At 45.7% G+C, this 27,257-nt stretch overlaps 1 protein-coding gene across 2 annotated transcripts in view; it reads left to right on the top strand.

Moving 5' to 3' along the window:
- LOC135202965 (uncharacterized) overlaps positions 1-27,257 on the top strand; it is a 75,241-nt gene that overhangs the window by 41,262 nt on the left and 6,722 nt on the right. For both annotated transcript variants that reach the window (XM_064232482.1, XM_064232481.1), the window contains 5 exons: positions 15,170-15,329; positions 15,492-15,633; positions 24,265-24,338; positions 25,688-25,808; positions 26,569-26,660. In XM_064232482.1, coding sequence (XP_064088552.1) covers positions 15,170-15,329; positions 15,492-15,633; positions 24,265-24,338; positions 25,688-25,808; positions 26,569-26,660 — 589 coding nt within the window. The remainder of the gene's footprint in view (positions 1-15,169; positions 15,330-15,491; positions 15,634-24,264; positions 24,339-25,687; positions 25,809-26,568; positions 26,661-27,257) is intronic.

Below are 27,257 nucleotides of genomic sequence, written 5' to 3'. Positions count from 1 at the left end.
CGGTAGCAGGGCGAGTCTTCCCCGCAGACTCGCGGATCAGCAGATTCAGGGAGGCAGCCAACCAGTTCCTGTCTCGGCAGGAACAGGCAGCTCAGCGATGGCAAGTCGTGATCGGACACCTGGTCGTCACTCGAGAAGTTAGTCCCTCACGGGCGTCTTCACCTGCGGTCTCTTCAGTGGAGACTAAAGGAGAGTTTGGTCAGGCAGGGACGGATCCCCCAAGCTTTCCAGTGTCACTGACACAGGAGGTGAGGCAGGACCTAGCCTGGTGGCTGGACGACAGGAACCTCTTAAGAGGAGTGCCCCTGCGCACTCCCCCCCCCGGACATGCAGCTGTTCTCAGACGCATCGACCGAGGGATGGGGCGCACACCTGGAGGAGTTGCTGACTTCAGGAGTGTGGGACGAGAACGACAAGCACCTTCACATCAATGTACTGGAACTCAAGGCAGCGTTCCTCGCTCTCCAAGAGTTTCAGGACCGCTTGATGGGACACTCCAGTGGTGTTGATGTGCGACAACACCACGGTGGTGGCTTACGTCAACAAACAGGGGGGCACTAGTGTCTCTCCCGTTGTACCAGTTGACTCGGCAGGTGCACGAGTGGGCCGAGGCACACTCAATAGAGCTGTCGGCACGCTACATTCCAGGAAGAGGAATTGTAGTAGCACACGCTCAGCCGTCGGGATCAGGTGATAGGAACCGAATGGTCTCTACACCAGGACGTGGCGGAAAGGCTCTTCGACCTGTGGGGCGACCAGTCGTGGATCTGTTCGCCACCCGGCACACAGGAAGCTCCAGGTGTTCTTCTCGGCCGTGCCGGACCCATGGGCAGCTGCGAGGACGCTCTTCAACACCCGTGGGACAACCTCTTCGCCTATGCCTTTCCCCCGTTCAGCCTGATTCGCAAGGTGATCAGTCGAGCACTGGTCACCCCGAATCTCAGGATGATCCTGGTGGCTCCCAAATGGCCACAGGCCATTTGGTATCCGGACCTGCTGGCTCTTCTCGCAGGAGAACCGAGAGAGATCCCCCTTGGCACAACCTTCTCGCCCAGCCACACGTCGAGCGGTACCACCGAGCAGTCCAGTCTCTACGTCTTCACGGCTGGCTGTTATCCACCATCTCTTGCGAACGAGAGGCTTTTTCTCGTAGCGCAGCAACAGAGATGGCTGGAAAACGTCCGTCAGTCCTCTGCAGCTGTGTACCAGGGGAAGTGGGCCGTCTTTCTGTGGTTGGTGTCGTAGACGGGGTCTATCTCCTCTCAGAGCCACTCTTCAGCAGGTAGCGGATTTCCTCGTTTTTCTTCGCCGAGAGAAGCTCCTCTCAGTCCCCACAGTCAAAGGATACAGAGCCGCCTTGGCGCTCGTCCTGAAACTGAGGGGATTGGACATCTCGAACTCGTTCGAGATCTCCTTGCTTATGAGGAGCTTCGAAAGGTCTTGCCCACCCAGGGAACTCAGGCACCCCCTGCGTGGGATGTGACTCTCGTCCTTAGGAGTATGACTCGAACGCCGTTCGAGCCACTCCGAGAGTCGTCAGACAGGGATCTGACCCTCAAGACCCTCTTCTTGCTGGCCCTGGCATCGGCGAAGAGAGTAGGGGAACTTCATGGTCTTTCCTATGATGTACGACACTCCAGGGGATGGGGATCTGTGACGCTCGATTTCGTCCCGAACTTCGTTGCGAAGACTCAGAAACCGTCGATCCCTGACGGACAGGTTCGAGTCATTCACGATTCCCTCCCTATTGGACTTCACCGATAATGATGCGGATGAGATTGCTGCTTTGTCCTGTGAGGGCGCTACGGCGCTATCTGAAGAGAACTCGACACCTCAGGCCTGAGTGTCGACGCCTCTTCGTTATTGCACCGGGGTCACCAAAGAAAGAAGTATCCAAGAACACTCTTTTCATTCTGGCTGCGTGAGGTCATCAGGAGTATGAGGCTGATGGTAGTGACGACATCCGTACGTCCCGTCCGAGAGCTCACGAAGTCAGAAGTATTGGCCCCTGCCCTCGTTGGCGTTTCGTAAGAACTTCTCCGTGGCGCAGGTCCTGAAGGCAGGTGTCTGGTCTAACCAGACTACCTTTACGTCCTTCTACCTTCGGGATATTGCCCACAGGTCCTGTTGGATACCTTTTCCTTGGGACCCGTGGTGGCTGCTCAACAAGTTGTGTAGCTAACCCCAGACCCTCGCAGGCTGAACAGCATCGAGTCCTGGTGTGACTGTGTGGATGGATGTGAGTGAGTGAGTGACTGGCTCTCTCTTCCCATCTTTTCCTCCTCCTCTACCTGTGGGCAGAGGGCCACGGTCGTCACTACGCTGATGAGGACGAGATGCAGGTGAGCTATATGACAGAGCCCCATCCTATCCTTTCACTAGGGATAGGAGCAGAATATCCACCACTTCCTTCTACAAGGGGGGAAGTGGATGCCTACAAGAGTCAAACCCATGACTTTATATTTGCTCCTGTACAGGAACAAGTTCTTACATTGCTGGTACGAAGAGATACGCATGCCTCTCTCTTAGTACTCGGTCCAGAGGTCTGACCATTGATCCTGCGGTGCACACCCCGATCAATCGGACAGAGGCTTGGATCCCTCCCTCGCTCTTACGACCAGGAGGCTTCCAAGGTTGGGCGAACACCAGTCTGTTCACAAAAGACTCAGATTCCTCCCACCAAGAAGTGAGTCTTCCTATTGTAAAAGGACCGAAGGTTTGTATGCCGTGTCGGAACAAATGACAATTTGTCTAAAAATTGCATTTTCCTAACTATACAAACCTGAGGTCCTTTTACACATAGCCCCACCTCATGCCACCCCTCACTCTGCAGTTTTTGCTTGGGCCAAAAGCAAAAGTGATTTGTTTACCTCTCCAGTCGCGCGCGCGCGCCTGTCGGACAAGCAGTTAACTACCGAACCCCTTGTTCGAAAGCTTACGACCTATCCAGCTGCCGCTAGTACCTTCCTATTGTAAAAGGACCTCAGGTTTGTATAGTTAGGAAAAATGCAATTTTAGACAAATTGTCATTTTGACTTGAAAATGAAACTGTAAGTACACTGTTTTCATTTTCATTACTTAATTATGAACCAACATGGAGCTATCGCCGTAGATGCGGCGATTTCCTCTCTTTTCATGAATTGAACCCTTGAATTATGTCTTGGTGCCGACGCTCACGCCGAGTCCATGTATTTGGGCGAAAGTGTGTAATTGAAAAATGTAAGTACTTTTTTCATTATATTTTTTGCCCTGTGCGTTCGTTACCGAGAGCGTGATTGCGCTCGGCACGAGCCTTTTATTTTGTATGATAAAATGCAATGAAAGTGGATTTGCAATGCAGTATTCTTTTCTTTTCATTTCATTTATTTTATTTGCATAAATTAATTTGGATCAATTTTCGCTCTTACCCGGGAATTGATCCTTACGATTATTTTCTGTGAAAGTGAAATCGCAAGTGCAGTATTCTGTTTCATTTCATATATATATTTTATGATAGCATCATATTATTTGGATCAAGTTTCCGTTCTTACCCGGGAATTGATCTTTTCCCCTTTAACCCCTAAGTCTATGAAGTGAATCGCAAGGGCAGTATTCTGTTTCATTTTCATATTACTTTTCACTGCTGTGCGGGGGTAGGGGAAGCGAAGGTCTGCCAGGAAGTCGTCGGAAAGCTCTCCCGCGACTCCCTTGGTATCCGATTCTTCGTCTTCCTTCCTGCCCCCCGCTCAGCTTCTTCGTTGTATTTTGTATTTGGGGTCTTCCTTGCGTTCGGGGTGGGGCATGTCTCCCCCCATGCGTGAGGGAACCCCTCTTACTAATCTGCCTGTGCTACCGCAGGTGCTACATCCGTGGGAGACGACCTTGGACAGGTATGGGCCACTGCGGCTGCAGGGCGTGCCTAGCATCCACGATCTGCTGCAGCGTCTAGCGAGGTCTGGGGCGGTGACCTTGGAGCGGTCTCCACTACAACCTCCACGGCCGCTTATGCTGCTTCCCCCGCTGGTCTACACTCCCCATGCTGTGTCGGTGACGCCGTCTGCCGCTTCTAGGGCCGGTCGCCGCCGTACCAAGGAGGGGTATGCCGCCGCCGCCGCCTGTGTTTTCTTCGTGTTGCCTGCCCCAGACTTCCGCTGTTCCAGCAGCTCGCCCCTGGACCGGCCGCCAGTACCCAGGTTCCGCTGGCTGCCGATGATTCTACGAGGCGATGGCTGGGCCTGCCGTACCTGTCGCTGATATGGTTCCCGCTACTCTGGCTTGGCTGTCCCTTCTGTGTTTACCGCTGCCGCTCCTGAGCTGGTTGCTGTTCCTGTCGCTCCTGGTTCCTGCGCCTGTCCATGCTGGTCCTGCCCATGGTCTGTCTTCCCCAGTCCCAGGTCCTTCCGGACAGGTTGCAGTTCGGGCCGTGGTTGGCTTCGGCTAATTAGGCTGGCCCGACTACGTCCGGCCTGGATGGTAGGACCTGACGACTGTCCTGCGTGAGGCTTGACGCAAGAAGAAGAGGGAAGGTGTCATCTTCGTCTTCGTCTGCTGCTTGCCTCTTCCCCTTCGACTTCTAAGGCCCATAAGCCGAAGAAGAAGAAGGCTGCTCCTCCCCCCCTAAGAAGTCTCCTTCGGGAACTTCTAAGGGCCCGTCCCACCCCGGTGGGACGGGGGGTCCTTCTGCTGGTCCTCTGCTCCTTCGGGAGCTCCCCTTCGGGAGTGGGCCCGTCTCCCCTTTCGTAAGGAAGAGAAAAAAAATAAAGACGGGGGAAAACCAGAGGAGGTATCGGTTAGCTCTGGTACTTCCTCGCCTGGTGCTAGCGGCGATGCCGCTACGCCAGGTTCCGGCTCGGTCTCTCGTTCGCGGGAGATCCCGAGTGTACGCTCTCCCTCGGGAGACCGTGCAGCCAAAGTTTCGGCGCCAGAGTTCGCTCGGCGCCAAGACCACGGCACGGAGCAGAAGGCTGGCGAGAACAGACTCAGGTGACTCCGCCAGGCCAGCGGCCGCTCTCGCAGCGACCAGCTGGTAACCGGGGTTTTCCCCCTAACCCCGAAAGATCCTTCGGGAACTTCGAAGGGCTCGTCACTCTGGTGTGACGGGGGATTCTTCTGTGGTACTCCTGTTTCCTTCGGGAAGGGGCCCCGTCTCCCCTTCTGAGAAGAAGAAGAAGACGGGGACCAAGGGTGTGTTGGCTACCGCTGGTACACCCTCGCCTGGTCTTGGCAGCTCTGCTTGCTAGCCAGGTACCGGCTCGGTTTCTCGTCCGCGAGAAGTTCCGAGTGTACGGTCTCCTTCGGGTGACCGTGCAGCCAAAGTTAAGACGCCTGAGTTCGCTCAGCGTCATGACCGAGGCACGGAGCAGAAGACTGTCGAGAGCCGCTGCTCAGGTGACTCTCGCCAGGCCAGCGGCCCGCTCTCGAAGCGACCAGCCGGTACCTCGGTGTGGACGTGACGGTCTCTGACCGGCCACGGGTTGAGGCTGGGAAGAGGTACCCCAGGTCCCCTCGACCGACGAGGACGCTCACCGGTCTCACGGCGAAAGCGAGCTCTGCAGGTCACCTGACCGCCGCTCCCACAGGGACCGGGCGGATACGGTGACCAGCAGCAGCTCGTCTTGACGCACGGGACCGGGGTCGACGTGCTCAGTCGAGCCGCTCGCCACAGGTGAGCGGCACGGCCAGGCCTGCAGATCGATCCCACCGCGGGTTGGTGATCGGCTGCAGCCCCCCACGTACGATGGTTCCTGCCAGCCGAGCGGGGGGGGAGGGGGGGGGGCGTCAGGTTTGTCTCTCCACTACCTTCAACTTCCTCGGGCTACACCGGGAAGAGCGAGGTAGCTAGGAGTGATCATGGAGAGGTGCGCCGCTCACGATCCCGTCACGACGCCGCACGTGCCACGTAATGGTCTTAGGACCAACCAGGACGTACGCAGCAAGTGATTGGAGGTCGACCGTCACGGGGGGGGGGGGGGGGGGAAGGGGGGGGGGGGGGGGAGGGGGGGGGGGGGCGGTGTTAGCGTCAGTTATGTCTGTCTCTCCGATACCTTCAACTTCCTCGGCATACGCCAGGAAGAGCGAGGTATATAGGAGTGATCGTGAGAGATACGCCGCTCACGATCCCGTCACGACGCCGCACGTGCCAGGTATGGTCTTAGGACCAGCCAGGACGTACGCGCAAGTGATTGGAGGCAACCGTCAGGGATCTGTTGCTGATCCTTCTTCTGAAGAGGAGGGTCTTGGGAGCTGCTCTTGTTGGAGGGGGACTGGACGGTCCTACTCCTCAAGACGCTGTAACTTCCGAGATTCAGAGTAACTTTGCCCAGGTTATTGCACTGATTTTTCGTCAGCACCAACGACCTGGGGGGAAAGGATCGCCGCTCCCACCAGCAGAGCCCATGTCTCTGCTCGAGTCGTTTTGGGGCCCGAGAGGGAACCCAAACCGACGGTGGGTGCCCGCGATCGGAGCTTGCCGATTCTGTCTTGAACCAGAGTCTCTCGTCTCCGGACAAGAAGGCTCTCTCAGTTCTGGCCGGTCGATCAAGCTACTTCCACCTCCTCTACTGCGACAGCGGCGTTTCTACGTGTCTTCGGACACCGTATTTAATACTCCTCGGTCCTCTGAGAGGTTTCGACCTCGACGAGGACTGGAATGAGTCGGAGGACGGTATCGGCTCTCTCCTGTCAGGTGTCGATCAGCCCCACCCAGACGACGTTCACAGTGGCGGGCAGACCCTTACCTACAGTGAGAGTTCGTAACCCTCCTCGGGAAAACGTTTTCTCTGACGATACGTTTTCTTTTCCCAGACTCTGAGAGGCCATCGCCGCAAGGCGATGGCTGCTCCTACTCTTCTCCAACTGCTAGTTCCACTGGGAAGGCGAGCGAGTATCCAATTCCTCCCCATTCCCTCTCTCCTTACGGCTACGAGGGAAAGGGGAGGGATCCTACAGAGATTTCTCTGTAGGATCCCATGTTGGGGGACTGAGCTACCGGGGGGGACGGCCCTTCGGGTCCTACCTGACGTAAGCCCCGGTCGTTGAGGAGGGATCCTGCCCCATTCTCGATTTCTACGGGAATCGAGAGGACCACCAGCCGATATCATTTGACGAATTCGGTGGGGGTTTTCGCAGACTGCTTAGAATTCTACGGAATTTCTAGCGCATTCAGAGTGTTAGAGTTTTCTTACGATCTCCAAACACAGGCGAGACCACGGTCCAAAGTGAGCGAGACGAGAATCCCCGATATGTTACACGATAATCGGGAACCTCGCCTATGCTCAAATTCCTGGAATTTCTAGCATTAGGAAGAAGACTGCTGCTGAAAGAAGACTATCTCACAGTAGGCGACCAACCTGGAATAGAGAAGAACGGACGGGAATATCCAGTTTGGCTTGAACTATCGTCTTTAGTATTCTCTTTACCATTGAAGCTTTCCTTCGAGGAAGACTTCTTCACTCTCTTTGATAGAGACCGAAGGTGGTCGATCTCCAGCCTTATTTTTTGTTTTCTTGAAGGAAAGAATTTAGGATGGAGATCGTTGTTCAGAATCCTACAAATATACTACGTATATTAACCTCGCGACATGATTCTGCTAAGCAGTTGAATGGTCCGAGGGGTAGGCGCATATCCTGGTTATTCTACGGATTGCGACTTAGACGAAAAGTATTCTAATTGAAACTGCAACTCGGGGTTGCCTGCAACTCCCAGGAGTTTTCCCAGTTTCAATTTTATATACTTATGGTGTTGTACACAACAACACCATTTAAGCTTTTATATTTTACCGAAATTCGTTTCGCATAAATATAATGCTCGAGCATATCTTTTTTATGCTCGTGGTTCTAGACCGAACGCATTCCTTCGTGGAAAGGATTACTTGGCAACCTCAGGATGAACGAGTCAGCGACAGCTACTGCGTATTGAATTGCCCGAGGCATTTCAGTACCAAAAAAAGCGCCGCTTCAAGATGCACGGTTGGTTATGTCTTCTCACCTGCTTTGATTGAATACCAACCGTATCTCTGCCCAACAATCACGGACTTAAGTCTCTGATTAACGGGGATTCTCGCATACATGAATGACCAACTACTTGCTGTGACGCTAGTATTCATCGTCTTCGGTATTGCGAGAATTTTAAACAGAGATCTATTCGACTCTCATCTTTCTGTTTACCGCACGGTAACAGAATTCTGTAATAGTCTCTTGCTGCATCGTAACTCGATAATGCGAATGATTTTTGCGGAATCTGAGTTTGTCCTCAAAATATCTTGTATTCGGAGGTGTGCAATTGTTCATTGTTCACCCCGGATTAGCAGATGTATTGAAAGACATCGCCTACTCCCACACCTGCCAGCTCTACTTCCAAACGTTCAGCCCATGAGAAGCAGTTATTCAGGCGGCTCTCCCCTGTGTTTCATTACTGAAGAACGCCCGCTTTCACTGCACACCGGACAGCAATGAAATGGCGGTTAGCGTTTTCAGTCATTTGTAAGCACAGGTTAGAATCTTGAGATTCCTTCTCTCGATTCAGCTGGAAGACGTAGGTTGCATTCATTGCCTACCTTCGTCTTCAACGTTACCATAGTGTTGTTTCTTTTCCTTAAGCTGAGATTCAACGTCTATGAGATTTTCTTCCGCCATCAGGGACCTCGGTCTTATTTTGAAGGCAATTGACTTTCGCCTTTTGAGCTTATGCATTAAGAGAATCATCGCCGCGCCGTCCGGCATCGGTGACTACAAATATTTTATTTGTTGGTCTCTCAGCATAACTCTTTAAAGGGCGAAGGTCACGTGACTTACCCGGATGCTTGGACAACTTGTCCTCTACTGATTCCGAACCAGGTCAGTCGGCAAGCTGTCAGAGCGCCCGAGTCAGTTACGAACTATGCTGCGGACTTAGTTCGGTTGTTACAGAGCAATCATTACTTCGTCTTAATAGCTTGTCAGTATGAGTACTGTACATAACCAAAGTCGAGAAGAGGGATAGGTCATACGACTATTCCCTTCTTTTCGTCTTAGGTAACTGCATGACTTCTCTTGAGAAGTCAAGCATAAAGGGATGGGGATTTGTGACGCTCGATTTCGTACCGATCTTCGTAGCGAAGACTCAGAACCTTTCGGTAACTGACGATTGGTTCGAGTCCTTCACAATACCCTCCCTAATGGACTTCACCGCCTCCGATACGAAGGCATGCTGCTTTGTCCTGTGAAGGCGCGACGGAGCTGTCTGAAGAAACTCGACACCCAGGATGAGTGTGGACGCCTCTTCATCATTCTCTCGCGTTTCCGCAAGAACTTCTCTCTCCGTGGCGCAGGTAATGACGACAGGCGGCACCTGGTCCAACCGGACCGCATGCACCCCCACCCCTTCTACCTTCGGGATATTGACCCCACAGTTCCTTGGATCTTTTTCCTTGGGAACCGTGGTGGTTGCTCAACACGTTGTGTAGTTAACCCAGACCCTCGCAGGCTGAACAGCATCGAGTCCTGGTGTGACCGTAAGAATGGATGAGGAATGAGAGTGGTGACTGGCTCCTCTTCCCATCTTTTTCTTCCCTCTACCTCTGGGTAGAGGGACACGGTCGTCACCCTGCTGGGTAAGGACGAGATGCAAGGTGAGCTACTCAATAGAGCACCATCCTATCCCTTTCAGTAGGGAATAGGAGTAAATATCCACCACTTCCTCCAACAAGGGGGAGGAAGTGGATGCCAATTTGAGACAAACCCATCATTTTATGATTGTCTCTTGCAAACAGGAAACAAGTTCTTGCTTGCTGGTACGAAGAGATACGCTTGCCTCTCTCTTAGTACTTGGCCCAGAGGTCTGACCATTGATCCTGCGGTGCACACCCCGATCAATCGGACAGAGGTTTGGATCCCTCCCTTGCTCTTACGACCAGGGAGGCACTCCAGGGTTGTACGAACACCAGTCTGTTCACCAAAAAGACTCAGATTCCTCCCACCAAGAAGTGAGTCTTCCTATTGTTAAAGGACCGAGGGTTTGTATTACGTATCGGAACAAATGACAATTTGTCGAAAATTGCATTTTTCCTAACTATACAAACCTGAGGTCCTTTACATATAGTCCCACCTCATGCCACCCCTCACTCTGCAACTTTTTGCATGGGCCGAAAGCAAAAGTGATTCTTCACCTCTCGGGCGCGGTCGGGCGCGCGCACGATCGGACAAGCAGTTAACTACCGTTCTTCTCCCCTTGTTCGAAGCTTACGACCGTCCCAGCTTGCCGCTAGTTACCTTCCTATTGTTAAAGGACCTCAGGTTTGTATAGTTAGGAAAAATGCAATTTTCGACAAATTGTCATGTTCTGACGACACAAACGCATCTATATATTTAGCGTTTTCTGTTTCGCTTAAATATACCAGCTTGAGAGTCTCTTTTTGCTCAAAAAAATAAACGGACCTATTTCTTCGTAGAATAGGGTAGCTGGCAACCCAGACATAAAGTTAAGAGACGACGTTCGTAAGCTGCTGGCTGCTGCTGTGTCTGACTGTCCAAGTTTCCAACCGAGCCAGTAACAGATCGTGTGCTGTCATGCGCGGTAGGTTACGTCCCTCTCTCCTGGCGGATTGACTTGACAAAACCTTATCTCTGTGCTGGCGGTTACTCTCTCCTGCGGGATTGACTGACTACCGTATCTCTGCTGGCGGTTTTCTCTCCTGCGGGATTGATGACAACTATCTCTGTCCTACAATCACGGACTTTAGCCTAAGATTGAGGGGATTTCTTACGTGAATGAATAAACGTTGCATTCGTTTTGCCTTACTATGTTCACAGAGTTATCTCTTAATCCTTTCGGTGCTCGTTACCGCACGGTATAACTACGAGTCTACCGCAACATTGCACTTTTATATGCTCTCCTGCTTAGGCAAAGCGCAGCCTTATAGGGAAGTAAGCATACTCGGGGAGGGAATGGATGAGCTTGCTGGGGACCATTTCCTTCCTGAAGAAGTTTGTTTCCCCGAATAGACTGCAATTCAGACCACAGTTTTTTTTCCTACCGGGAAACTGAAATATTATTCAAGATCTAGGAATTATTCTGAACATCTCTCAGTGCGTCATGATAGAAGAAGGTGCCGGACATCTGGATAGTGTTTCAGATGTCCTGGATCTTAATCTGAAAGAAGTAAATGCAATTCGGTCGTCCCTCCAGTCCTCGAAACGAGTTTTTGGAACCAGTGGTCCACATCAACTCTGATATTCCACAGCTCTCATATCTTAAGAAGTATCTTCTCTCGGTCCCTGCTCGAGTTTACGAGAAAGAGCCTATTATAACACAGGCGTAGAATGTAACGATCCTCTAGAGGTTCGTTACAGGATTGCAAAAGTCCGTACGAATCGTCTGATCGACGGCAGCAACTTTTGACGTCCGAGTGGAATCTTTCTTTAGAAGTAAGTTGAGAGTTGTGGAGACTTTAGGGACGCCCTTCATTCTTCTCTTCGATATGTTGAGGACGAAGAGGCTTCTTCTTCTCTGCTCCCTTTTTCTCGATCCGGGATCGGTACCATTAAACGCCATCCTATTATATTAAACGGGGATGGATGGTTTAGTCCTCTTTTTCCCCTTTTTCAATCGCTTAGGAGATGTATGAGGATTTATGACGTCACAGGGAGCGACAATGACGCTGATCGCCCCATGTTGGCCTCCAGGATCCTGGATTCACAGAGGTCACTCCTTCCTAGTTCACTTTCCAAGGACCTTTTCCGAGAGAGTCGGTCTACTCTAACTCGAAAGGTACCTATAACCTCTCCGCTCTGAGTCTGACAACGTTCAGACTATCGAGATGTTGACAGGATAAGATTACCGTCTTCCATTTCCGTCGAAGATGGGAAAGCTGGCAGTCACAACTATTAAAGAATACGCAAATATGTTGTTGACGGCTTTTGGGCTCAGAGATTTGCGTCTGTCAAACAACAAAGCCCTTCACGATCTTTGAGTTCTGTGGAATCTCGAAACTCGCTCACCATCTACTTTTTGTCTCACCTGTTTTCTCGGAGTCAAGACACTCGTGCGAGATCAGGCGACATATAGTAGCCCGTGAAGTTTCTTGTTGACGAAGTCGGTTGCGTTTATACACCCCCGATGATCGTGTAACATGAGACCAGGTTGGACTGTCAGGCATTCTTCCTTCGGGACTGAATCGCCTTTTTGCTCCTTGCTCCTTTCTCCTGGCACCAGAAGCTCGAGTCAGGAGTTGATTCGCTGACGACGTTGGGTTGCGTTGATACACCCCCAAGGTTTGCTTAGATTGAATCGCCCAGGCAGTCCAGACACTCATCCTTCAGCGAAGAATAGTGCCTTATGGTCTTCAGGGTACAGCCTTGCTGTCCTTGATTCGTCTGAACTGGTCAACTGGTCGGTCACCTGACTTTAGTAACAAGACGGACTGACTGTGCATGTCCAGATCGAAGCTTTCAATATGGAACTTAGACGTAGTCTGAAGTTCTTGATGTCAAAGCATTCGAACTTTTCCCCTCCTACCTGTTTAACTTCTTGCATGTGAATCAGGAATGCCTTCTTCTAACCACCCTAGATACGACAAAGAGGGTTAGTGAGATTTTAAGCCATCGTCACAAGTTTTGGCTTTAGAGAACACAAGGCGGTGTGCTCTCTAAGCCTTTCGTGGTGGCCTAAGAATGGAAACCCGTTTTGTCCTGGGCCAGGAGCTTGGAAGCCAAGGATGGCACAAGTTAGTGGGCAGGAGCCAGAGAGAGTCCTGTGCCCTGTCAGGTCTCTCAAGTTTTATCTACATAAAACTCAAGAAAGTCGAAGTCATTCTGGGCAATCTGCAGTGTTCCGAAAAAGACCAGACTTGGCCCATATCGAAGAACACCCTGGCTTTAGTGTTAAGGAGTTCTTTCAAATGCCTCCTTCATTGTGTTTGCACAAAGATTTGAAATCTTTTTATCTGAATGCTCACGAGGTGAGGGCGCGGCCTCGGAAGCATTTCAACAGAGCATGGCACTCAGTAACATCCTGAGTACCAATGTTTTAGCGAAGCAACTCTGTGTTCACTTCACACTCCCTGCGAGATGTGAAGATGGCATATGAGATCTGCTGCTCGCTAGGGCCATACGTGTCTGCAGACACAATCTTGGGGGCAAGAAGTACCACTCATCCTATCCTGTAGAAAATGGTTAGGAAGAGCTCTTAATTTAGTTGTTGAGTCGCTGACAACGGCGACTTCTTAACTCTTAAGCCTTAGTTAACACACCTTAACTTTGGCTAGGTGTTGTCAGGTGGTGATATATATTTATATATATATATATTTATTTTATTCTTAGCCCTCATGGTATGGTCACATATGTCTATAACATTGTGGTCACGCCCCCGTTGACAGATCATCTGGAGTGCACCAGCTTTATAGGTCTCTACCTCGCTGGCAACTCTAGTAAAGCAGAAGCAGACTTGGGTGACAGTAATCACGAAGTCGGCTATGCTAACAGGTGGAACCAAGATGTAAATCATCTGCATGCATTTGTTTCCCAAAATCCTTCTATTCTGTCCCTTCCCACCTCCAACGGTGGGATTCAGCTATATATATCTGACAGGTTAGTTGTTTTCATGAACAAAAGAATTATATTGTTATGATACAATAAAGTTTGTTCATACTTACTGGCAGATATATATAATCAAGTACCCACCCACCTCACTCAGGGGACAGTGGAAATAAAAATTATGAATAGAAAATGGGAATGGTTCCTGATACCCGCCTCCCAGCGGCGGGAATGGGTACTAACCACCTGGCCGACCACTGCGTGTGTCGGAAGTTTTTAAAATTCTGTCGGACTTCAGAAAATACAGCTATATATATATCTGCCAGGTAAGTATGAACAAACTTTATTGTATCATAACAATATCATATTATTATTACAGTACAGGCAGTCCTCAGTTATTGACGGACTCGGTTAATGGCGATCTGGTTTTATGGTGCTAAAATAGGTGATTTATGGCGCTATGGCATACTGAGTTTCAGTTGTCAGCGGGATAAGGCACCAATAATAGAGTTATGGTGCCATGAACTAGATATTGGTACCGAAAGCCCCATAAATCGCAAAGTTTCAGGTAATGGCAGTTTTCGCTCATCAGCACGGCGCCAAGAGTGGAACCGCTGCTGATGAACGGGGACTGCCTGTATTATCATTTTTATTGCTGTTATTATTTATTATTACATTATTATTGGTACTGCATTACTTATTCAGACCTCAACAAGAAGGGAAAAAGTTGTTGTTGAAAAAAATGGAGTAGGACAGGTAAATGGGAAGAGGAAAAAAACAACAGGTGTAAAGCAAAGTAGGGTACATAGGAGGAGACTACAAAGGACTTAAGATGTTTATCATTGCAAAGTACTTTGACAAGAAAAAGGTTGTTAAACAGGTTAGATGTCTGGATGATAATGGACCAAAGGGGACAATTGTAAATACAAGAAAGCAATACGTCAATAGTCAAAGAGACTTTGCAAAGTTGAGTGCATCTGTAGTATTATTTTACATGTGCTGCACAAGACCCACTGCAAGATCTTTTCCTTATTAGAAAAAGTTCATATGCTGCTTATTAGCAAAGCTTTTCGGATTCTAGCTACTGTACATGTTTTCATAATTTTGTATAAGAATTAAGTACCTATACAGCAGTTATATAATCATAAATTCTGTTGGATATTATTGGAGAATGAGTTTCATTTGTTTAATCATAACTCTGTCAGTATGCAATGAAGGTTACTGCTTGTATTGTACTCCACACTATATAAAGACTACTAATGGTTCTTTGTACTGTCCTTTTGACCCTCAGCGGTATTGATTTTTACCTTACACTATTAAACCATTACCATTGATCTCTTTCAGCTTAGCTTTCCAACTTTTGTAGCTCTACTTTTTACCAGTTACTATTACCTCTTTATATTGATGCTTATGATAGTGCCTGGATTAGAGACTGTAATGATAGTGCCTGGATTAGAGACTGTAATGATAGTGCCTGGATTAGAGACTGTAATGATAGTGCCTGGATTAGAGACTGTAATGATAGTGCCTGGATTAGAGACTATGCACATTGAGCATGGTAAAGTAGATTACGATGAAATACCATGCCCTGTTAAACTGATTTTGTTGTGTTCTTTTTTCTATTTATTTTGATAGTGTGAGATGTTCTGCTGTTATGCCTGTTTTATTTTTTTTTTTAACAGAAAATCTCACTTGGCATTGGTAAGAGCATTATCATCTCAAACCCAGAATATCCACATTACCTTGATGACGTCATCTGTGAATGGATAGTCGAAACACCATCTCCATCTGAATTTGAAATAGATTTTGAAAATTTCAATCTACCTCGCCGCAATGAGAAAGGTAAAAGATTGGCAGCAGATCAAAGAAAGTTAACTTCAGTCATAAGAAGAGCTTCTAAAGCTCACATACTTTAGCTTATTTTCATAAATCTGAGATTATATTTGCAGTGTAAAATGTCCTGTGAGGGAAATTTTTACATTTCTATGTGCTCTCGTCTTTTAGACCAGTGTCATCGAGGATCATTGAGTATTGGTGAGATGCAGAAAGGTGAACCAGGAAAACCCAAAATGAAGATCATTGAAACTTTTTGTGGTAGTGGTCTTCCAGAACCTATTAACTTTATTGCCAAAGGAGTCATTATCAGGTGAGTGTAAGGGGATACATTTTTTTTCATCCTTTAGGCACAAGGCTGGATGGTTTCTTAGATAAGTATTTTGGACATAGAAACTGGCTGTAGTTTTCAGAGTATGTATATAATTTCATACATTCAACTTACCTGTCAGATATATACATAGCTATCGACTCCGTCGTCCCGACAGAAATTCGAATTTCGCGGCACACGCTACAGGTAGGTCAGGTGATCTACCTGCCTGCCGCTGGGTGGCAGGACTAGGAACTATCCCCGTTTTCTAATCAGATTCTCTCTGTCGCTGGGAAGGTAAAACATATGTTTGCTTTCCCTCCTGATTGATTTTCGTGTTTCATCGCCATCGATCTTCTGGGCGACTTTTACAGGGAAGTACTGGATCGGTGGTTTGGCATACGTGTTTAATAACTTTTAATAACTTTTAATGAATTAACTTCGAAGTTTTCGAAGAATAGAGTATGTGTAACTACCGAAGTTTTCGGTAGACAATTACATAGTTTGCAAGAAAGGGAAATATAAATATTTATTCATTGATAAAGTGTAATAAATGTTAGAATTTGATTGAGGAAAATAAGGTAACTAATTCCTATTTGAGGAAGTCAGAAAACATAGAACTAGATATGCTTTCTGTAGAAGCTTTAATAGCCCTCGTTCTGACAAGCAGTTAGAATATTAACAGTACATAGTAGTGTTGTTTCCTCATCACCTTCTTACTTCACAGAAAACTACAAATTCATTTGCAATTTGAAGATAAAGGAATGTAGCTCAAGATACGAGCTATTATAAGGTAAGAAGTGATTATAGTGTTCCCCATTGCAATAGAGGGTGCGTCTGATCGGCTCTCTGTCTCGCTCCCAGGCCCCTAGGACCTCTTCCAAGCTCCTGGCCCGGAGAGAAGGAATGTCGAAAGCCGTACGGAGGTTATGGAGAACCCCCACCGTTCAGGCGTTCCCCTCGGCAGGTTCTGTAGAACGTCCCAGACTGCCAGGGATAGCCATTGGAAAGGCATCCTAATTCAATGTGTTCCCCTTTTTATTATTATCGTCCTTGACGAATAAGGAGTTAAACATTCAACGGCGTAGATTAAATGAAGATGCAAGATAATCTCGTCTGGCTATCGGAACCTCAGAAGAGACGGAGAAAGGAAAGAGAAGTATATGAAAATATTTCTATTCTGAGAAGAACGAATTAGATATTAAAGAATATTTGTTGATCGAATGAATTATATGGATCTCGTTTAGTGAGTACACATATATATAACTTTTAAGCTTCTAGCTCCTTGGGCATGAAGCTCCGGTAACGAGGCTCAATGCGCCTAAAGCGTCTGAAACAAGGCGCAAAGCGCCTGAAACGGGCCGCAAAGCACCGAAGGGCCTGATATGGGGCGCAAAGCGCCTGAAATACCTATGACCAGGATCTTTATCGGAAATGGAAGTCCTTCTCATTCAGAAGAAAGGGAGGGCTATGTCGAAAATGGAAGTATTGTCGAATTCTAAGCAAGAACAAATATACAAGAGATCGGAACCTTCCGCACACAGGATCTTCCAGAAGGCGGAAGATTCCAGATTCGAATAACCTTCCAGACGTACAGAACTTTCCAGGCGAGGATCGCCTTTCAGATGCTCGGAACTTTCCAACAAGAAAACTTTCCAAGGGCGATACGTCTTCTAGGATCCAGGAGTATTCTGATCACGATACTCCTCCCAGGCGCCAGGAGTATTCGGAACGTGATACTCCTACCAGGCGCCAGGAGTATTCTAGGCAAGATACTCCTGCTTAGCGCCAGACACTTTCTCCTACAAAGAAGAGCCTGACAAACCGCCGAGAGTCCTCCAGGCGAAGGGTGAAAGACATTCGAGGCTTCTCCTGATAGAGACGGGAGTTGTCGCGCAGGCGGCCGTTGCCCTTGTCAGGATCGTCTTAGTGCAATAAAGGCAAGAGCAAGTTCGGTTTTTTCCAGGCAGGGACTCAAGATGTAGCACAGGCTGCCGTAGCCCTTGTCAGGTTAGAGTCGGTACTGCGAATAGCCCTTCACCTTTCGAAAGGAAAGCGCTCTCCTTCGGTTGCTCAATCTTGCCCCAAATTGAGGAATGGAAGATAGAGCAGAATTGTGAGAATTAGTTCAGTATTAGTAAGAGGATATTAAAATCATCCTCCTTCTAAAATAGATTGCAACCAACCATTTACAGAAAGAGGGGCATCGTTTGGAAGTTGAACAAGATTCGTACGAGCTCTCATTCATTGATTAGAGGCTCTTCCAGATAAGAAAGGCGTAAAATACGGACTTATCTCCAAGATAATAAAAGCTGGAGAGATTCTCTTCGATCCTCGGTTGTCATTTGCAATATCTTTCGACTAATACTCATTCGGATTATTGACGAAATGAACGAAGAGAGTAAGATTTCTATTCTTTCTCTGCATGTCGGCAAAAGGAAAGGAAAGAGTGTCGATAGAAGGCTTGCTGTATATGACTACTGAATGACAAGTCATAATACGCATACCATAGTTGCCTTTCTGGTTCGCTACGGAATTGTCTATATCCTTACAGGATTTTCCTAGTAAAGACTTCGCTTAAAAGGTTTGTTACGACAATACCTATTCAGCCTCGGTATTTAACAAAGGTTGTTTGCCACCTAAAAATTTGCATTATTGAGAGCTTTCTTAGACTGGAGAATAATTTTATTATATCCATTCATTGAAGGGAGTAACTGGGCAACTCAGAATGAATGCAGCCAGGCAGGTGAACGACACGGCTGTAATTGTGAGCCAATCTAGTACCATCCGGTTCTCGGTCGTGAACGGTTGGTTACATCTTTCTCTCCTAAAGGAATCGAATGCTTATTTCACCGTATATCCCCATTACAATCAGGGACTTAACCACGAATTGAGGGGATTTTTTTAGGCAAACATGAATAACATCGTATTCGTTTTGCTAAGGATATCTCTCTGCCTCGGCGAGGGAAAGAATGTAGTAGGAAAATTCACCTTAAGATAACGATACGCTTAAGCCTTATGCACACACCGTGGTTAATTACAGCGTTCCTACTATCCTTACAGAGTTTCCTAGATGAATGCTGTTTACCACAAGGTGATAGGATTATAAAGAATTTTAATTCGGCAGAGCACGATTATAACATTCATTGGAAAGAGTGTCAGACCCTGCGGAAAATATTCACAGATATCTTCGCAAGGCAGAAGATGAACGACCTTCTTATAGATTGCTTCCTTTTCCTCGAAACAAGAGAGGTAGCAAGATACGCCATCTTTAAATTAAATAGGGGAATAAACTTTAGTCTTTTTTTTTTTCCCCTAGTTGTATATATTCTTAACACATATTAAAATAAATGGGCGTCTAAGGAAGAAGATGAATGCATCATTTTGGCAATAAAAGGTTGGATTCACAGAAGTCACGTTCTTCTTTCAGCATGTGTCGGAAGGTTTTTCTAAGAGATTTGATCGGAATCTATTATAAACTATTGGAACTGAAAAACCTATTCACTTGAGTCTGTCTGCGTGCAGACTGACCAGAAGAAATATGAATGAGAGGATTTTTCAAGGGAAGCTTGATAATTCCTTTAAATATGTTAAAGACATAGAGTTGCTGCAGATCGTGCTAGATAGAAAGGGGAAACTGTCCTCTTCCGATACCTCTGTGAACCACATAATGGTTTTCTTCCCTTTCAGAGGGAAGAATCACCTTGGTAATTTATGCTATCAATGAACACAGTGAAAAGATATATTCTGTCTAGACAAAGAATATTAGAGATAGTAGAGAATTAAGATCTTCGGGGATCTTTATACAATACCTCTATACGATAAGAGTAAGAGATCTTATACTTAGAATGGGATCCTAATTTGGGCCTCAGAATTCCGTGTTCCGACAAGATGGAACTGCTCCTAATCAAATGTTTCTCTTGGTCCTAAACGATCAAAAGGACAAGTGAAATTTTGGGCTTTAGAATCTGGAATCAAATTCTATGACGACTCGGCAATGGGTTCTGGCCAGCATAGTATGTTTGGCAAGAGAACTAAAGCCTTTTATTCCTGGATCAACGCTTTTAGATAGAGGTTTCGTTGTTCCGGGTAATGTAGTGACATTGTCATCTACAGAAGAAGAAAAGGTTTTAAACGTTTACTGACAGAGGTCTTTGGAACGCGAGAAGGGCTCAAACTACTTCCCAAAAGGTTCAGAGAGATACATTCAAGAGCTAGAAATCAACCAAATTTTCAGCTCAGAATCTCTTTAAATTCCAAGCTCCTTCCCTTCCTTCGGGCAAGGATAGGGAAGCTTCTGCAACGAGAAAAACTCATCAACATGTAGGAGGAGAAACTCGTTAGCAACGGAAGTATGCAATAATGATCCTCCTCGGAGGAAGACTTGTCTCTTGGACTTTTGAGATTTCCTATTGTCTACTGGATGGAGCGGACTAAATTGTGATGAATGTGCAGGAGCAATTAGCGTCTTTGGTAGGAGTACTTTCTAAAGATCCTACTCGTAAAAAGGATGACAGGACTTCTGATTAAGAGATCCAAATACCGATCTCCTGTCTGGGCGCGACGAACCCTACAGGGGAGTTGTCGCACAAGCGGCCATCTCTCGGGGGGGAGCGATGCGTTAGGCAGGCAGACGTGGGAAAGGAAGTAACTCCTGCCAAGCGTCTGGCGCCAACTAGGAGCCAGGCGCCAAGTAGGCGCAAAGAGCCTGACTTTACTGTAGATCGTTCTAGGCCAAGATCTTCATCCAAGCAACAAGAGCCAAACTGGAGAAGAGAGAACTCCTGATAGGAGTATAGCGCCCGCTAAGCGCAATATACTTGCCATTCGAAAGGCCATTCCATGAGCGATACTCCTACCAAGCCACAGGAGTATTCGGAACTAGATGCGCCTTCCATAGGTCAGGAGTATTCGGGAGAGATACTCCTGCCAGGCGCCTTGAGTACTCTGACCTCGATACTCCTCCCAGGAACCAGGAGTATTCTAGACTTTTTTACTCCTACCAGGCGCCAGGAGTATTCGAAGCGCGATGTGCCTACCAAGCGCCAGGAGTATTCTGAGCTTAATACTCTAACAGGCGCCAGGAGTATTCGGAACGCGATACTCCTGCCAAGCACCAGGAGTATTCCGATGAGCACGATACTCCTCCCAGGCGCCAGGAGTATTTCGGAACGTGATACTCCTACCAGGCGCCAGGGAGATAGTCCGATCACGATGCTCCTCTTAGGAAAGCGATACTTTCTGCCAGGCGCCAGGAGTATTCCGAGCACGATACTCCTCCCAGGCGCCAGGAGTATTCGGAGAGCGATACTCCTGCCAGGCGCCAGGAGTATTCAGAGGCGCCAGGAGTATTCCGATCGCGATACTCCTCCCAGGCGCCAGGAGTATTCGGAGCACGATACTCCTGCCAGGCGCCAGGAGTATTCTGAGCTTAATACTCCTAACAGGCGCCAGGAGTATTCGAAGCGCGATACTCCTGCCAGGTGCCAGGAGTATTCGAAGCGCGATACTCCTGCCAAGCGCCAGGATTATTCGAAAGCGCCGTCTCCCTGCCAGGCGCCGGAGTATTCGAAAGCGCGATACTCCTGCCAGGCGCAGGATATTCTGAGCTTAATACTCCTAACAGGCGCCAGGAGTATTTGGAGCGAGATGCGCCTTCCAGACGGGCAGGAGTATTCGAAGGTTTACGACTGTCAGGCGCCAGGAGTATTCTAAACAGGATACTCCTCGCGCCAGCCAGGCGCAAGCCAGGCGTTAGGCTTCATCCAGATGAGATCCAGTTCAAGAAAGTCCTAGTCTTCTTTGAAACAATGGTGACCTCTAAAGCACTTCATAAGTGACTTGATGATACCTTCAAACAGCTGAGAATTTAAAAAGCTCATGAAGTGCGAGCTTTTGCAAATTCTTGTTCTTTTCGTAACAATATGTCAGGAAGACATATTAGCTTTAACATATAAGAGATGCAACTATGTGTTGACTGCTCATTACACGAAGGACTTCAAGTTAACCTACGAGAGATTCTTCTCTCTTGGTTTATACGTATCAGCGGATACGTTGCTGGGATAATGGAGCCGACCACTGATCCTTTTAATAATGAGTTGAATTTATTTTAACTCAATGATTTTTATTGGAGGTTTGAAAGGAGTTTGGGGGATAACTCTCTTTCAATTTAGCGCGAACCCTCATGTTAGGAACAGGTGATCGGGATCGGTGTTGCGCTCCTTAAATAAGTGCGTGTTGTCATATAAGCGGATGTGCTCCCATGACAAACGCCAGTTAGGTTCTGTCGAGTAAGTGGAAGAGACCCCATCGACAGATCCACAAGAACTCTTGGCCACAGATCACTATCTCGCTAAGGCTCTTGAGATGAAGCAGACTCCTATGCAATAGCTAGGAAGTCAATCCTTCGTCTAGAAACACAGAGGAACTAAGGTCTATAAATACCTACAACATATGTTGTTTACCTGTCTAGTCAGTAATTAGCTGTCTCTTGCCCTCCACCAAAGGGTGTCAATCAGCTATGTATATATCTGACAGGTAAGGTGAATGTATGAAATGATATTGTTATGATACAATAAAGTTTCATACATACTTACCTGGCAGTATATACAATTAAAGACCACCAGCCTCCCCGCAGGAGACAGGTGGAAGAAGAGAATCTGATTAGAAAACGGGGATAGTTCCTAGTCCTGCCACCCAGCGGCAGCAGGTAGATCACCTGACCTACCTGTAGCGTGTGCCGCGAAATTCGAATTTCTGTCGGGGACGACGGAGTCGATAGCTATGTATATATCTGCCAGGTAAGTATGTATGAAACTTTATTGTATCATAACAATATCATTTTTCTTATAATTTTGCAATATGTATAAGCCATAATTTTACCATAGTCTAATTTGTGCCTCATGTGAAATCCTTAGACACTAAATTTTACTGTAGAAGTAAAAATAAGAGGGATAACTTGCTTCAGAATTAACCATACCAGTGGAGTGTTTTCCATTACTACTGAAAAGGTGAGAAATGGAAGGTATGATTACCATATGCAGAAGCATGGGATCTGACGCTGAGATCTTTACAAAAGAAAAGGCTTGTGGAATCCCAGTTGGGAGTCTTGCTAACTTGGATAAGGAAAAATGTCTTGCAGAGGGGACCCATGAAATTAGCTGTTTTTGAGAAAAGGACTGAAGAGAGCCTTGAACCGAAGACTCAACCAAGGTAATCAGATCTCAGACTGGGGAGAACAACTCCAGGTGGCTGATAGACCTGAGGAGTGCTCCCTGATGAAGTGCTGCCACAAAGTCCTAGGTGACTGAAGCACTGATGATAAACTCCTGTTTAGACAAAATTTGATTAAAAGTACATCAAAATATCTGGAGATGACCCTTACTGTCTTGATAGAAACTCCATGTAGAGTGCTCACCTAAAGATCTTGATATATGAAGGCTGCATGTCTCTCAAGTTTCGACAGAGACATGAAAGAGACTAAGTTTGAAGTCTTCCCCCATCTGAAGAGGCTCCTGATTGCGTTAAAACATTGATTCTGAAGGCTGCTAGGTTCACTGTTTTTGAGCAAAAAAGTGGCATAAGTTGTAGGCTGGTTGCACAAGACTATTCACAGGCTTCACCCTACAACACATTTGAAGTTTTATCCATACTGTATGGCAGGCATGGGCTCACATGCCAAAGGAGTATTCTATTATGAATAACAAAACTGGAATAAAAATTGGACACACTGGGTGCTGTTCTCTTCAGTCATTTGGTAATAGCTGACAAGCCTAATTTCATGACTAAAGTAAGTTACTTCTTAACTTAATGCAAGAGGAGGGGAGGGGAAACATATGGTTAACATGAAGATTTGAGCAACAGAAACAGCAGATGTGGGACATAGTAGGACTTTTTGGTGGCCAATCATATATGTACGTACTGTATATTATATTAGTTTCATTTTGTAGAAATCTGCATCCTTCTTGGATCTATTGGAGTGCATAATAAAGAAGTTAAGGTACTGCATAAGTTAACTGGAAGGTGCTGCTTGACACCATCTTGTATTTGACAAATGGGGATGAAGGTGATACCTTTCTGGATAGTGTATGCTACCTATTGTGAATAAAAAGCCTAAGAGTTCATATCCTTTTAGATATTTTGCATATTTTGTTTAGACTGAGTTTAGCCAGATTATGATACATATACTACATACAATACATAATGGATAAAATTAGAAAGGAAAAAATTTCATGGTTTTTCAGTGTTGGTCTGTGTTTTAGTTGAAATACTTCATAATACATGTTTGATAGTAAAGAGAGCAGTAATTTGATATCTTTTTAACCATACAAAGCTCATTACTATTATGTTTATAACTTTCAGCCATGAAGCTAGCTCATTGATACTTAGTATCTGTTATGTGATTAAAATCATTGCCCCTGTGTGGATGAAAGCAGTGAATTTGAAGTTATTTAGTTGTATACTGTATTTTTTTTATTAACAAAATAAAGAAAGGTAACCGTTTAATGAAATATTTAAATTTCTACTCCTCCCAACTACTGTTATTGAAAAAATGTCTACCAAGAACCATAGTCAAGAGTTGTATATGAAGATTTTCTTCAAATGTACTGTACATTAATGATTTTGATTCAACAGGTTTTCTTCTGGCTTGTTCTTCCCAAGACCCATTGGAGAATATGCTGGTTTCAACTTAACAGTTACGTCGTTAGGTAAATTCTACTGTAGAGTTTCATTTATTGTCTTGTTTATATTATTGAACTCTGCTCAATCCTTTCACTTTTGGTAACATTTTACCACCTAATTTTTTGAAAACAAAACTATTGTGCCAGCTATGTCTGTCTGTCTGCACTTTTTTCTGTCCACAATTTTAGTGTGCTCTCAGATCTTAAAAACTACTGAGGCTAGAGGGCTGCAAATTGCTATGTTGATCAGCCACCCTCTTATCATAAAACATACCAAATTCCAGTCCTCTAGCCTAAGTAGTTTTAATTTAATTCAAGGTTAAAGTTAGCCATAAACTTTTGTGTGTGGCAACAATAGACGCCAGGGCACCTCGGGGCCATGGTAAAGTTTCATGAGCTGCAGCTCATACAGCATTATATTGAGACCCCCAAAAGATAAAGCTATTTTCAGTGGCCTTGATTATACAATGTACAGAAACCTCGATTGTGCCAAAATTTTTTTACTTGTTCATAGGTATGTCCCTCCACATTCATCATCCTATTAGTTATTTTTATGCTATATAGAAGTCCCTGTATTCATCATCATATTAGTTATATGCCATATATACTACACAAACTGTTCATCTCCATAGCTTTGACCTTATTTCTTTTATGCACATTCAACATTCACAATTTTGATAACTTACTTTGTGTACAGTAGTAGTACATACATCCTCAACAACCCCCAAACTGCCTCTGTTAATTCTAATGTAAGTTTTTTTTTATGTATCCATGTATGCCACATATAGCTTGTTCCCTTTACTTTCAGACAAACACTAGATCTCTCCACCCTCTTCTTTATGTAAGGTCACTCTGTTTTTCCCCCATCAGTCCTGTTGTCTGTTTTAGTCTCAGTTCAAATTCTACCATACACCTATGGTATACTAATTAAGATTGTGTCTCCAAAATTTTTGTGGCGCCTCTGTTGCCTGTGGCTTTGTAACTTTTCTCTCATTCACCTTACAAACCCCGATCAGCCACTCAGTTAAACTATCACAACCTTATCGTAGTATCTTATTTGTAATCCAGTTAACTCCAGGTACCTGTCCTTTTCCATTTTACTTCATTGTCTTCATTCCATCCTTAGCAGTCACCTCCACAAGCATTATCAACTTTACATTAACCCCTTCTGCTTTTGGGTTATTCAGTGCCTCTGAGTTATCCTACACATTCAACAGCTTTTCAAAATATTCACTTCATTGATCCAGGACTGCATTCACTTTGTACAGCTCTGCATTTTCATATTTTATTCTGAGACAATCCATCAACATCCAGCATATGAAACTGTTTATGCTATTGTGCTGTAATTAAGTTTTTTACTTGATTCTTCATACCAGGGGCTGCAGCCATTCCCAGGCCAGTGGTGAAAGACCCAGAACTTTTGGGTCATGGAGAAATCATGGCAATTTTATTTGGGTGTATACTCATAGTTGTTGTTGCCCTCTTTGTGTGTTTTCTGTGAGTACATTCATTTTTTATTTTGGATATTCAGTGTTCTAGCTTTTTCAAAGATACTGTTCTGATAACTCAAATGTTCTACCTTACAGTCTCAATAATCATGTACATACTATCTGTCCATATCATGGTCCCACAATGCTATCAGGATCACCAATCATTTGTCTGACAGACAGAATAAGAAAGATAATTAGTATATGGACTGGAAATCAGCAAAGCAGGAAAAGAACAGAGCAACAAAAGTGTAATAGTATACTAATATATTATATTATGCTATAGCATGTAACAAATATGCTATGAATTATGAGGACCAGGACTTGGGACTAGTTTAAGGTCTTTGACAAGCTCACATTCACAACAGGTTGTTGTTTTGTCTTTGTACAATCAGTTTGAGGGAAAACTGAAAGCAGAAGTAAAAGCATGGACAGTGAAGGACCCAGTATGGCCAAAATTGTGCATTCATTTGCTCTTTTATTATGGCCTGCTTTTATATTCTTATTAGTCAGATGATCAATGCCTGAACCATCTGAATAGGAAATTTTAATTACTGTATATAGATTTAAATGTTAACATGTTAACTACTAGCCCTCTTAGGCCAGGTCGGAATCTCCATGTGGAGGGAATTTTCTTTGTTTTGATCCCAAATTTAATGTTTTCAATTAAGAACATCCAGAAGTATTAGGGGATGTGCTGAGTAACTTTTCATGTGCCTAATTGGATGTGTTTCTGTACCACTTGAACTGATACATGTTTCATGTTACAGGGTTAGACGTTACATAAAAGATCACCAGGCTGCCATGCAGCAGCAAGTAATGCAAGAGAGGCTTGTATCTCAGAGACGAGGAAGACAAGAAGGTTGGTAATACTCAGTACTACAGAGTTTGATTGGTAAATGCTTAATTTCCTTATACAATAATGCACAGCTGCACAGATTTGATGGATATAAGAAAAAGAATATGAGTGAAAATGGGTGGCATAATTTAGAGGAAGAAGTAGGCCTGACTTTAAAGATGGAAGATTGCAGAAGTGGATGAAAACAGAAGTGAAGTGCTGTATGTTCTGTAGTGTGTGGTAAACTAGTATGTATATATGGTATACACTAGAGCCCCGGTTCACGACCGTATTAGAACTCGACATAATCGGATTTCGCCACTAAATTTCCAATAAACTCTATCTGTTTTCAAACAAAAAACCAGTTTCCGACCCCCGACCATATGATGTTTGTAAGCCGCCTCTAGTTGGCGTCATCCAGTGCTACCAAATGTAGCATAATTTCATGTTTTTTAGCATAATTTGACCCAAGAATTGGAGCTTAGCATAATTTCTTTCACACTTAGGGTTCTAGTACAATTTTATAATGTATTTTCACTAACATTTTAAATAAAATGCAGAAAATTCCTCAATTTCATACACAGCTATAGTGAATATATGTATCTTCATAGTGAAATTGCC

This window comes from Macrobrachium nipponense, chromosome 33 (genome assembly GCF_015104395.2).
Source record: "Macrobrachium nipponense isolate FS-2020 chromosome 33, ASM1510439v2, whole genome shotgun sequence".
Lineage (NCBI taxonomy): Eukaryota > Metazoa > Arthropoda > Malacostraca > Decapoda > Palaemonidae > Macrobrachium > Macrobrachium nipponense.
This window is presented reverse-complemented; position numbering and strand designations above follow the sequence as displayed.